General features: G+C 38.2%; 1 protein-coding gene across 5 annotated transcripts in view; it reads right to left on the bottom strand.

Moving 5' to 3' along the window:
• arhgef12a (Rho guanine nucleotide exchange factor (GEF) 12a) overlaps window positions 1-11,717 on the bottom strand; it is a 57,904-nt gene that overhangs the window by 20,468 nt on the left and 25,719 nt on the right. For 2 of the 5 annotated variants that reach the window (XM_016670183.1, XM_016670184.1), the window contains exons 2-5: window positions 10,411-10,431; window positions 8,552-8,643; window positions 4,602-4,667; window positions 755-853 (exon numbers count right to left, since the gene is read on the bottom strand). In XM_016670183.1, coding sequence (XP_016525669.1) covers window positions 755-853; window positions 4,602-4,667; window positions 8,552-8,643; window positions 10,411-10,431 — 278 coding nt within the window. The remainder of the gene's footprint in view (window positions 1-754; window positions 854-4,601; window positions 4,668-8,551; window positions 8,644-10,410; window positions 10,432-11,717) is intronic. The other 3 variants (XM_007549417.1, XM_007549418.1, XM_016670185.1) reach the window with 2 other exon arrangements.

Raw genomic sequence — 11,717 nt, 5'->3', positions numbered from 1 at the left:
TAGAAATGTAGTGAAGTAGAAAGTACAGATACTTACTGTAAAATGTAGTGGAGTAAAAGTAGAAAGTACCCATTATTAAATCTACTTAAGTAAAGTACAGAAATACACGAAAATTGTACTTAAGTACAGTAACGAAGTACAAGTACTTCGTTACTGTACTTAAGTACAATTTTCCCACCACTGGTAAGATGTCGTTCTGTATCGTCTAATAAACAGAAGCACATACGGCAGCTCAAAAAAGCATTGATGACCGTGCAACAAATGCCCAAAAACAGTTCCCTCTTCTTCTTTTTTTTTTTTTTCTGTCCACAGCTGCACAGCCCATGTGATGTTTTTAGAAACCTGACAACAGAACTGCATCACTCTCTACAGTTTTTTTTTTTTTTTTTTTCTGTCCACAGCTGCACAGCCCATGTGATGTTTTTAGAAACCTGACAACAGAACTGCATCACTCTCTACAGGCACTGCAGTGACTAACTACCTTTACTAAGAACAAGCTGCAGCTACACCGACACTACTGTGCAGAAAATATAGCTTACTGCCCCATTGAGTGTGGAATCCGATACATTTTAAGAATCACATCAATCATTCCAGGTATCGATATCTTATACAAGTTCACGAGAAGCTTCGCGAATCTGATGTCTAGGTATAAAATAAAAAGGAGCCCATATCTCTTCTGTGACAGCTCAGACCAGGAGTTTTCATTGTGACATCTGGTTTTTCTTCGTTTTTAAAGCACTACACTCCACTTTACCTTCTTTGACCAGCTGCACAAACACAGGGTTGTCACCGCTGACAGTAAGCCCAAAGCCATTTTCATCTTTCTGAATGATCACACATCGCTGGACCAGACCTGTAAGGTGAGACAGGACAGAAAACACAATACAGTAAGTACATAAAGACTAGGAAGTAGATAAAAGATGGCACTTTGAAGTTAGAAAAAAACAAAAAAACAAAACAAACACTGTGGTAGAGGAATACACTACAAGTTGTATGTTCTCGTGCATGATTTAATTTGAAATTACCAAAGTTTACTTTAACATTTTAAGCTTAACTAAAAGGAAAGTTGATGTAGTTTGAGTTTCACATCCCTACATGCAAATAAAAAAAAAAAATACCAGAATTTGTGTTTGTTCCTCCTACCCTATTAGTCACACTGAAAGCAGTCTCAAAGGGAAATTTGTGTAACCAGAATGGTCAAGAGAAAGAAGCTATGAAGCTGATAGACGTGAATAATGCCTTTAAACAGCTGCTGTTAAAACATACATGAAGCATCTTGAAGTGGAAACAGTAAAGATTGCTTGATGCAAATAATACTTTATGTGTTATGGTAACATAGCAATGGCTCACTTAACTTTTGTGACGTTTTGTTTTTAGTCCAACATAAAGTATTGTTTAATTATGGAATAAGTTGAATGACAATGATATATAATGTTCTTTTTTTATTTTTAAACAAAATTCTGACATGCTTGGAATGCATGTATTCAGTTTGCAGAAGCAATTTTAGCTGCAAGTACACCTGCAATTCTCCTTGGTTTCTGTTTTTATCACTTTTGCACATGTAGAGCATGACAATTACCAAATTAGCTAAGGCTCAGTCAGCTGGGATATATTTTGACATTACTGCCACAAATTTTCAATTAGATTCAGCCCTGGGCTTTGACTTGGACATCCTGCCACATAAAGATGGTTTGATGTAAATCACTGCATTTTAACTTTGGCTGTATGTTTAAGGTAACTGTCCTTCAGACGTGTGGACATTGGCCTCAGGCTCAGGCCACTAACTGTTTGGGTCTTAGTCATGACGTTTGTTCACTAACAGAACAGTTTGTGTTATACCGAGGTTAAGTTGGCGAAAGGTCAATTCCTATTTTCTTACCTGGATGGTGCTTGAAAGCAACTGGCTGCACTGGACTTTATTAATGGATATCGCAGTAAAGGAGGAGGCAAATAAATGCACAGAACACATTTTAGATTCCTCTTTCCACTTCGCATTATTTTACTTTGTGTTGGTCACGTCGGTAATCGTTAAAAATGATAAGGTCTGTGACTGCACGTAAAAGAATGTCACAAAGTTCAAAGGGTTTTAACGCAAGGAACCGCATCCTGAGATCAGAAAGATCAAAATAGGAACGTTACTTGACAGGTTTTTCGTTTCCTGCTTTGTTTTGTGACCACAGAGAAAGGAGCTTATCTCGTGTGGATGACAAGAGCCAGACTAACCAGAAAGCTAACGAGAACACAGTTGTTAAAAAAAATATATACAAAATTAAACAATTACTCTTAAAACAACAAACCTTCATACATCTTTTAAGAAGCAGACGTTAAACACGATAACTTATTTCGTCCAGTAAATTTTATGGTCAATTCAGCAACGGCAATAAAGATGTTCACCAAAAAGGGGTTAGATGGGGGGGGGTTGGAAATTGGAGGGCGCAGCAGCAGCTCTTATAAGGGAGGCAGGCCAGGAAACCAAATGGCACAGTCTGGGGGGGAGGGGGTGGTGGCTGGTGGAAAAGAGGGTTAGGTAGATCTGAAAGAGCAGGGGGATGGGAGGGGATGAGAGGGCAGGGGTGTCAGGGACGCAGATAAAGCCGTTTGGGGAACAGAGCTGGTGTGAATCTGCCTCTAGATCTGATTTTCTGTCTTTCGCTGAAATGTTCAAAATCTTCAGGTGGCATGAACAATGGGAGTGAGGGATTTGAGAGTGGCCTTGTAATTACTGCTCAGGTTAAACCATCTGAGCTCATGCATTATTCAAACGTTCAACTCATATGTAATCGGCACCCTTCACTGAAACACATGGGAATATCCTCTGAGGGGATAGACTGACCTTTAATGCAGCCGAGGTGCTTTTGGCATCACAACGCCAAAAGAGAGGAACCAAAATCAATAAAGTGCGGCTCATGAAATTCAGACACTTTTCCTTACATCTAGAACCGAGGCAAATGAAATCCGAACGTTATTTTTTTTTATTTTTGCTTGCGATGAACCCCTGAAGTTTGATATGTATGATCGCTGAAGCAAGGGAAGAAACAAAAACAGACAAGACACACCTACGCTGTCCTAATAATGACAGGAATGTGTTATCTTGATCATGCTTTCTAGAAAGCAACTGAAACGTCGTCACTGCGGACCGCTCCGTCTGACAGCAGCTTTAACAATGTGTTCTGTCAGTGGGCTTTATATAACTTCAGGCTACTGCTATGAGTCATTTGATTGGAAATCTCAAATGAACTGACTGTGTGGGCCATTGCAGTGTTGAAACAATCTCCCAACTGATGCGAGAGACATGAGAGGGCAGCAGCAGCACTGACACCGCCGGGACGACGGCGCCCCATAATGACCCCGTTAGCATGGATTCAGGAAATGAGGCCGAGAGCTTAGTTTTATACCAGGCCACGGACCAAGATGAGAATCTCATGGTGTGAAACATCTCGACTAAAAAAATACCAGGCTTTTAGGTTCACAGAGAATTTTGTCATTCAAACCAGAAATTAAATATTACAGTATTTATTACTATTATAGTAGGAAAAATGTTTGCTTTAACATTTGATTATTCTTATCTGACCGAACCAAAAATATAAAATGAGCACATTTTATTAGTTTTAACTGCTTGTTGTGGAGAGTATCACACCTTTTTGCCGTTCTGCTCAACACCAGTAAGCTCATATCTAGTTTAACTAATTGGGATGTCATCTTCTCTAGCATTTCATTGAAAGGACTTTAAACCACAGGAAGGGTATGATAGATTTTAAAACATCAACATACGTTGGTGCTGGAAAAAAAATAAATAAATAAAAAGCCTATTTTTCTAAGCCATTAACAAGTTCTAGTAATAATATATTCAATAAAGGTTTAACTGATCCAAGATTAAACTATTAAAAACATACAGGATCCATAGAGTGACATGGCTCTTGTACTAAAAATTAAGTGTTTACAATCATCCTGTTCACCAGTTTTATTGGTCTGATGAAATACTCTTAATTTTAAATGCCATCTAGTCACTGCCTGCAAGTGGAAAATCCTAATTACCAGAAATAAAGGCTTTCAAACATCCCTCTGTGTGTCATTTATCTATATAATGTGTTTTACTTAAGAGTTGAAAGTTCCTGAAATAAATGTACTTTTCAGTAATATTCTAAGTTATCAAATGGGTCAGCTTATTAAGTTTTTAAAAGTCACAATTTCAAAATTGTTCAGTTCTTCCATCGAACCAATCTAATGTTTCAAAGTCCCTTCAATAAGAACTGAGGTACCACGGACATTACTGCTGTGACTGTGAAGAATCTTATTCGTTCCCATGCCTAGGAAACAACATCATATAGGTCAAACATAAAAATATTTTAGCTGCATATCTTTCAATAAGATACTTATTAATCACTCTCTGGCATGATTCTCAATGTTTTTTGCTTACAAAGTCTGTAAATCGCACGCTTATGTAACTTATCTCTCCGGCTTATCCCCTTGATTTGGTGCCCAGCTCTGACTTTGCGTCACGCAGGCTAAAATTCACATTTTAGCCCGGCCATTCGTCATTTTCTATCGGCAACTTCACACCAGGACGTTAATGCCGGCGATCGCACCACGAAACGTCTTACCACAGGACTCAGGCTTCCCCTCTGCAAGCACACTGTTGTTGCCACTCTTCTCCACCACCAGAGCTTCTGCTCACAGCCCCAACCAGAAGCCAGCAGCGCACAAACACGTAAACAAAAATAAACGACAACCAACACATGAGAAGGAAACACAAAACAGGAGAGAGAAAATCATGAGGAAGAAACAATCATGGGAGAAGAAAAACTAAATGAACAGAAAGGGCAGCATCCCTCAACTGTCACCCATTGACTTGCGCTTTAGTCAATGGGTGCATGAGGACGTCGGTGTCCTCATGACAGTTAAGGGGTTAAATGAGAGTCATCAGTTTGGAGAAAAGACCACACCCAATGAAGGGTTTTAAATTTGAAGATATAAATCACAGGAGACCACATCTGTGTGATGTTGTATTCTATCTACTGCCCAAAACATTTAAAAAATTGTGATAAATCAGCCGAAATCAAGAGAACAGTTCATGCAACATGCACATACAACATAGATAAGCAGAAACCTACAGCATGCGAACATGCTAAAAATGTACAATGAATTCAAAAGTGATTTTTTTTTTTGTTTTTTTTGTTTTTTTTTGTTTTTGTTAGATAAAGGGGAACAAGTCGACGTAAATTTCAAATAAATATAGCTTCAATCCTCCCCGTCTGTGCCGGTCATTTCAGACATGGCGGCAACTGCCACTGAAAATCACATAAATTTATTTGCAGCGACACAAAACAACATGTGGTGAAGAGCGCATCTTGTGTAACTGTTGAGGGGGAAAAAAATAAATAAAAAAATAAAAACAGTCCTGTTTGTACGGCTGCATGACACAGAGATAAGCCACCATGTGCTACAGAGGATTTTCTGTTTTGTTTTGAATACAGAAGCCTTAATCAGATCCTTCGGCGTTCTGCCCCGGCTGATAACCAGACCTGAGGGAAAAGTCACAATATTGCAGCGGACTGGTTTTGGGACCCCAGCAATCTCACCCTGCGAAGATCTGAGATTGGACTGAGGAAGAGACAGAGAGGCTTTCTGTGTCCTTCATGCATAGTGTAATAAAAAGAGATTTGCTCCCCGACAGATTCCTTCTGCTTTTTTGTCACGCTAAAATCTTTCAGTTCATCAAAACTAAAGCTAAAATTAACTCGTTTGTATAAGTACAAAAGACAGTTAGTTATACACTGAAGACCTTATTCACTAAGAGACAAACCTGACCTGATGCGAACAAGTAAAATTGCCCCCTAAACCTAATAAATAGTGGTGTCACCCTTGGATAGAAACGACTGGTGTGAAGTGTTTGAGATAACTGGCAAAGAGTCTTTCACATGACGAGGAGGAATTTTGGCCCAATCTTATTAGCAGAATTAATTTAATTAATTAAACCAACACATGAGAAGGAAACATGTGTTGGTTTCCAAGCATGGTTGGATGTTTAAGGTCATAGCACACCACCGCAGTGGGATAGCCACTGTGAAGTGGACATACTGGTGTGTTTCAGATCAATTTTCTGATGCATAATAAAGTGGCACACTGATGCCTAGACGGCGTCTTTCATTATGTTCTCTTTAGCTACTTCACGACTGAAGCCCGTAAGGTCTGGCCTTGGATCTACATGGATACAATTTTGTATCCAATTTTTGTACAAAGCCTGAACAGAGACGAGTGATTTTCTGCGGCGCTTTAAAAGTTCTTCTGGGTTCTTCGTGACTTCCCGTATGACTCATCGTTGCGCTCTTGGTGTCATGTCGGTAGGCTGGCAAACTCCTGGCAAGGTTCACCACTGTTCCATGTTTTCTCTATTTGTGGAAAATGGCTCTCACTGTGGTTTGTTCGAATCCCACAGCAGACTCAGGGAGGCTTTATGTTTTTTTCCGCACGCCTCTCGGCCCAGTCAGGAGGAGTCCAGCCCATGTTCAGACATGTCACACTGCAGTTTGTTAAGAGTCCCGAAGCCTTACAAATGGCTTTGTAACTCTTTCCAGGCTGATGGATTCATGGACAGGCTCTCTTTTGTTTTTGAATTTCTTAAAATTAGGACAAGATGTGTTACTTTGTGGAGGTCGTCAAACAGGTCATATTAGATGTTTTTATTGTTTTGTTTGTGATCAGGCCTTTGTGTGTTTCAAAAAGTGTATTTAATTAGAGTTAATTCATTAACTAAAAAGATGGGCATGGTTGTTCTGGATGACTTTTTCCCTAAGAAATTAAATCATCATCTGAAAATGACATTTTATTCTGTCAATCTTTGTCTCAAACAAACAAGCAAACAAACAAAATCTGTTCGTTGAGCTGAAATGTTTAGGAGGAGACGGAATACAGGGAAAACGTTTTTCCTTCGCAACGTAGTATTGACCAGTATAAAAATGAGAAGTCTGACACGGCACATACAACAGCAATTGCAAAATACTACTGTACTGTCTGTGGAAAAAGACAGTTCTACTAGTTGCAATATCCAATACCTTTAATAAAAGCTTTAAAGGTTTTGTCATAATGTCCAGATGATCATTTCAGCTCACACCAAACATGCAAAGGCTTATAGGCTGCGTGCAGTTGCCAATTCGTGGCTCCAGACTGTGGTCAATGTCTTATTTGGCAACCGGTTTTAGAGGCAGTGCAAGGATGACTTGAAGTACACACTTCCTCCACAACTTCCTTTTAAATGTCATGCATTTTTATTAAACACTATGAAAGAGAATGCAGTGATCAGTTTCTGGGTACATGCCTGAGAAAAAAACCAAGTCCAAACAATGTGAGCAGATTGTCAACTACATTTGTGTCAGCAGTAAGCAGCTTATTGTCACACCTCCTTAATACTTTATTCAAAGATAAAGCAGGTAAAGATTTTGCAAACCATAGAATGGTATGCAGCCTTAGATTAAGCAAGGAGTGGCATAAGTGCAAAGTGAAATAAAGTTCCAATTCACGGAGCCTTTTCACACAACAGTTCCTCAATGACGTTGCAGAAATGTCCTTTCACAAGTCGACCTGTGAACAGAGTTTTTGCTGCAATGTCCTCCATATTTCAGGTCAAAAAAAAAAGCCGAATTCCAATCAGATGTGATAAGTCTTTTCAAATGCATGCATCTGCAATATCTGTATTTTATCCAAATCCAAAGTCACACATACATCTTTTTTTTTTTTTTTTATTAAAAGGGTTTTACAAATGTCATCAAAACTGCAGCCATTTTTTTTTGGGGGGGTGGGGGCAGGGTATTTTTACGTCTCTTCTCTTTATCCTAATTCTGATGGTTTATTGGGGTCAGAAAAAAAGACATCTGTTTTGATTTCTGAAAAGTTATTTCATTACTATTCAATAACCTAAGCAAACATATAAATTTTTTTGATAGTAGTTGATCCAACCGAGCAGAAAACTGTCCAACTCCAGTCACCTGTCGAGGGACTGGTGCAAAACCAGTCGAGTAAACTGCAAATACCCTATGAGTGTCACTGAAGGAAAGTGAGACATTAGTCAGCAGACGGTGTCAACCACTTCAATTATACACCTATTTCAGTGCACTACATAACATAATTTTTTTCTCATTACTGACGACTTAGTCAACAGATATTGTTTTGTTGAATAGAGAGGGAATTGCACTGCAGGTTATTTCTTTGTTCACATGAAAATTTTGTGGTGTCTCCAAACTTACTGTACAGTCCTAATCAAATAATTTAAGTACTAATATTTAAAAAAAAAAGAGAGAAAATATTATATTATAATCTATTTCAGCAAAAACATACAAACATATATATTCTGTTTAATCTTCCAACACGCATTCTGGTAAATGATTAACAGCACATATTTTGCTTTGCAGCCTTGTGTGTGTTAGAAAGAACAAAGAGTGGGAGGAACGTTCAGCAGTGGCCACAAGAACAAAGACCGTAGAAGAGTAAACATGAAAAACAGAAGAAAAGAAAGAAAAAAAAAAGGATGTCCCTGAGAATGAGAATGTGAAGTTACCTGTAGGGTCAAACTCATTGGAGGAAAGTGAGGCTTTGTCACTTTTGGGTTTCTTGTCTGGGGGATGGTCCTTACTCAGAATGCTGCTGGTTCTAAGGAAAGAAGGACATAAATGAGACATATAAGCCTCGACCAACGGTTCTAAACAAGGAACGTTTCAAAATAATAGTGTCTTGTGGAAATATTTACTTCTTCTACTGCCCATTTCTTAAACTCCCCCACATTTGTGAAACCATTGAAAACACAAACATTAATGTTGATCTTAATAATGTTATGTGATCAACAAAAAAAGTGCAAAACATTAAACATGATATGAGGGTTTTGTAACCTCTTGGAAAAAGAAAAAACAAAGAAAAATGTTGGCGTATATTTGCATTCAAGCCCCAACTAACCTGACAATCCTAAATAAAATCAAACATAATCAACCGTTTTAAGAAATCCCTAAATGAAATTGTCTATCTGCCTTCACAAGACCTGTCTGTCTTGTGAAGGCAGAAGTTATCAGAGAACATTAGTGCACATTTATGCGGCATTGTGAAGACTAAGGGCCACAGCAGAAAGGGCAGCGAGAAAATTTTTGAGAAGTTCACAGCAGGGCTTGGCTACTTAAAATATCTCACGGGGCATTTATCAGTGCATTATCTGAAAATGGTACAAACTCGATACATACTAACACATAGTTTTCCAGCTAACATTACAGGCTGAAGAAAGAAAATAAATCAGAAAAGCTGAAAAAAAAAACAAAAAAAAAACAGACTGAAACATGGTGGAGGCAGCATTATGCTGCTTGTTTTCAGCAGGGTTAGCAAAGCTTGTCAGAATCAATGGGTAAGATGTGTGAACTGAATGCAAAGCATTTGAAGGTTAAAAGCTGAAAAGTGGGAGTAGGACGCAACCTTAAACAGAGGAAGTGCTACAGTAGCATGGTCCAGAAAGTCCAGTCAAAGTCCAGGCTATATACAACTGAAAATACGCAGCAAGACCTCAAAGACAGTTCTTAAAGAAACTTTCCGCCCCGTCTGACTGAGTAATATCTGTTCTGATAAACATGGGCAAAGACTTCATACTCTAGATATGAAAGATAGATAGATATACCCAAAAATGATTTGCAGCTGTATTTGCAAGAAAAGGTTGTAAAGAATAGATTAAGGTTACAAAATTATGCACACAATTTTCAATCTCTTATTTGCAAAATCTGTTTGTAAACCATTTGTCATTTCCTCTGAACTTGACACTAACCACGTGTTGCTGTATCACATTAAATCCCAATTAGATAAACCAAAGTTTGTGGCTGTAAAATGTGAAAAAGTTCAGTGGCTAATGTGCTGATGAGCACAAAATTCAGGCGGGCGAATAATGCCGGTTTATTTTCAGCGCCGAGAATGGCGTTACTCAAAGACCTCGCAGTGAATGAATCGGTCTGAGTGTGTCCACTGTATAATGTGACAGTCGGAGAGGATGTGGAGCAGCTCTGCTGAGTGCCACATAACAGACGCTCCTCGGCGGAGATGCCACAGGACAAAACTCCTGCTTGAACCTATGAGGCGGCTATGTATGGCCGCTTCTGCCTATGCCGGCCCCAACAGTAAAAAGGCCACTGTTTTAGTTCGCAGTGGAAGGCAGTCATGGGCTGCTCATAGAAAAGGAAGCCCTTTGTCCTGCGCTTAGTGTGTATGTGTTCATGAATGAGCGGGGGCTGGTGGGGTATGTTTGGTGCAAATGTTAAAGACTTCCATGTTGTAACACGGCAAGACAAGTAAAACTTTAATCTAAGCCTGTGTATGAAAGTTACAGCAGGACAACATAACTAAAAGAATTATGAAAGCCTCGACAAGACGATTTATTTAGAAAAGTCTTACCTTGTCGCTTTCTTGGTAAACCTGCAAAATAAAGACGTCAATAATCAGAAATTTTTATTAAACGTCAACACACAAAGGAGTTAATTACGCTGACGTACAGGATGAAAAGCAAGACGGTTTCAACATTTACTGAGACTCGTATAGTGGTAAACATGATAATCCTCGTCAAACATCAGAGTTCTTGAGCTGCGGATTAAAACCTTTTCCGGGTCAAATCTGCTCTGCCTTTCAGATTTTTGCTTTGTGTGCAGCTGTTGGGAGTTTAATTCCTTAAAGACACGACAACTTTATTAAGTAAGCAGGGATTTTATACATGGCACGTTTGTCCAAAAAAAGAAGAAAAAGAAAATAACTTTTGAGGAAATGGCAAATAAGAAATTACTATCCAGCATGTGTTTGTTCAATAATTCACTTTTCAGGACAAGGAAGGAACAAAGTTGACAAGAATCTTTACTCTCAGTCAACACAAACACTGAAGTCTGTGCTATTATTTGCACTGTTAGCTGATTATATACATATATATTTATAGGCACTGTGAAATAGTGGTTTTTAACGTGTGCAAATGTTGTGAACCTGAAGCTGGCAGCTAGCAAACAGAATGGTTAGTATCTTCAACCTAAGGATGGGCATTTATTGTTATAATTGATGATTTACTGTTTCTTATCACCATAAGAATTTTGATTGATTGTTTTTATGATAAATTCTAATTAATGATGTGTAAAATCCCCCAAAGCTGCGCTTATTACAGGGATTGCTAGTTTATTGTCTTCACTGTTTGTTCAATGTGAGTATAAATAAGTAACAATTTATTTGAAAAAAAAAAATAATAATTACAGATAGTGTGTGCAAAGGAATGTTTTGCTATGCAGTCACAGGCATGCAGTTACCCAAAAAAGTAGTAATAAATAGTTCTTATTTTCACTTTTGTTATCACAATAGTACCACAAGATATTATGATAAACCTTGAAGTCCGTATCGCCCACTCCCACTCCCACCAGTAGGGAAGGTCCATAGTGCTGGCAATTCTAAATCGATCAGTCAAAATGCTCAAAAACTGATTTTAGTTTGCTTAATTTTTTTGTAAAAAAATATATTTTTGAATAATTATTTGATTTTTATATATTTTTTTCTTTTAAAGCCAAGCATCTAAGCAAATCTAATCCTGGTAGTTTAAGTTACTATTAATGCACAAATCTATTGTTGATTAAATATAAACTGATGGAATTTGATACAGTACCTTATAGGATTGTTTTAAATAAAGGCTTTTTTTTCCCTCAAAGTTTTTTCCTTTCGTCAGTCACATAATC

This window comes from Poecilia formosa, unplaced genomic scaffold (assembly GCF_000485575.1).
Source record: "Poecilia formosa unplaced genomic scaffold, Poecilia_formosa-5.1.2 Scaffold31, whole genome shotgun sequence".
NCBI classification, from domain to species: Eukaryota; Metazoa; Chordata; class Actinopteri; order Cyprinodontiformes; family Poeciliidae; genus Poecilia; species Poecilia formosa.
The sequence above is the reverse complement of the archived record's forward strand: the minus strand, read 5'-3'. Positions and strand labels throughout refer to the sequence as shown.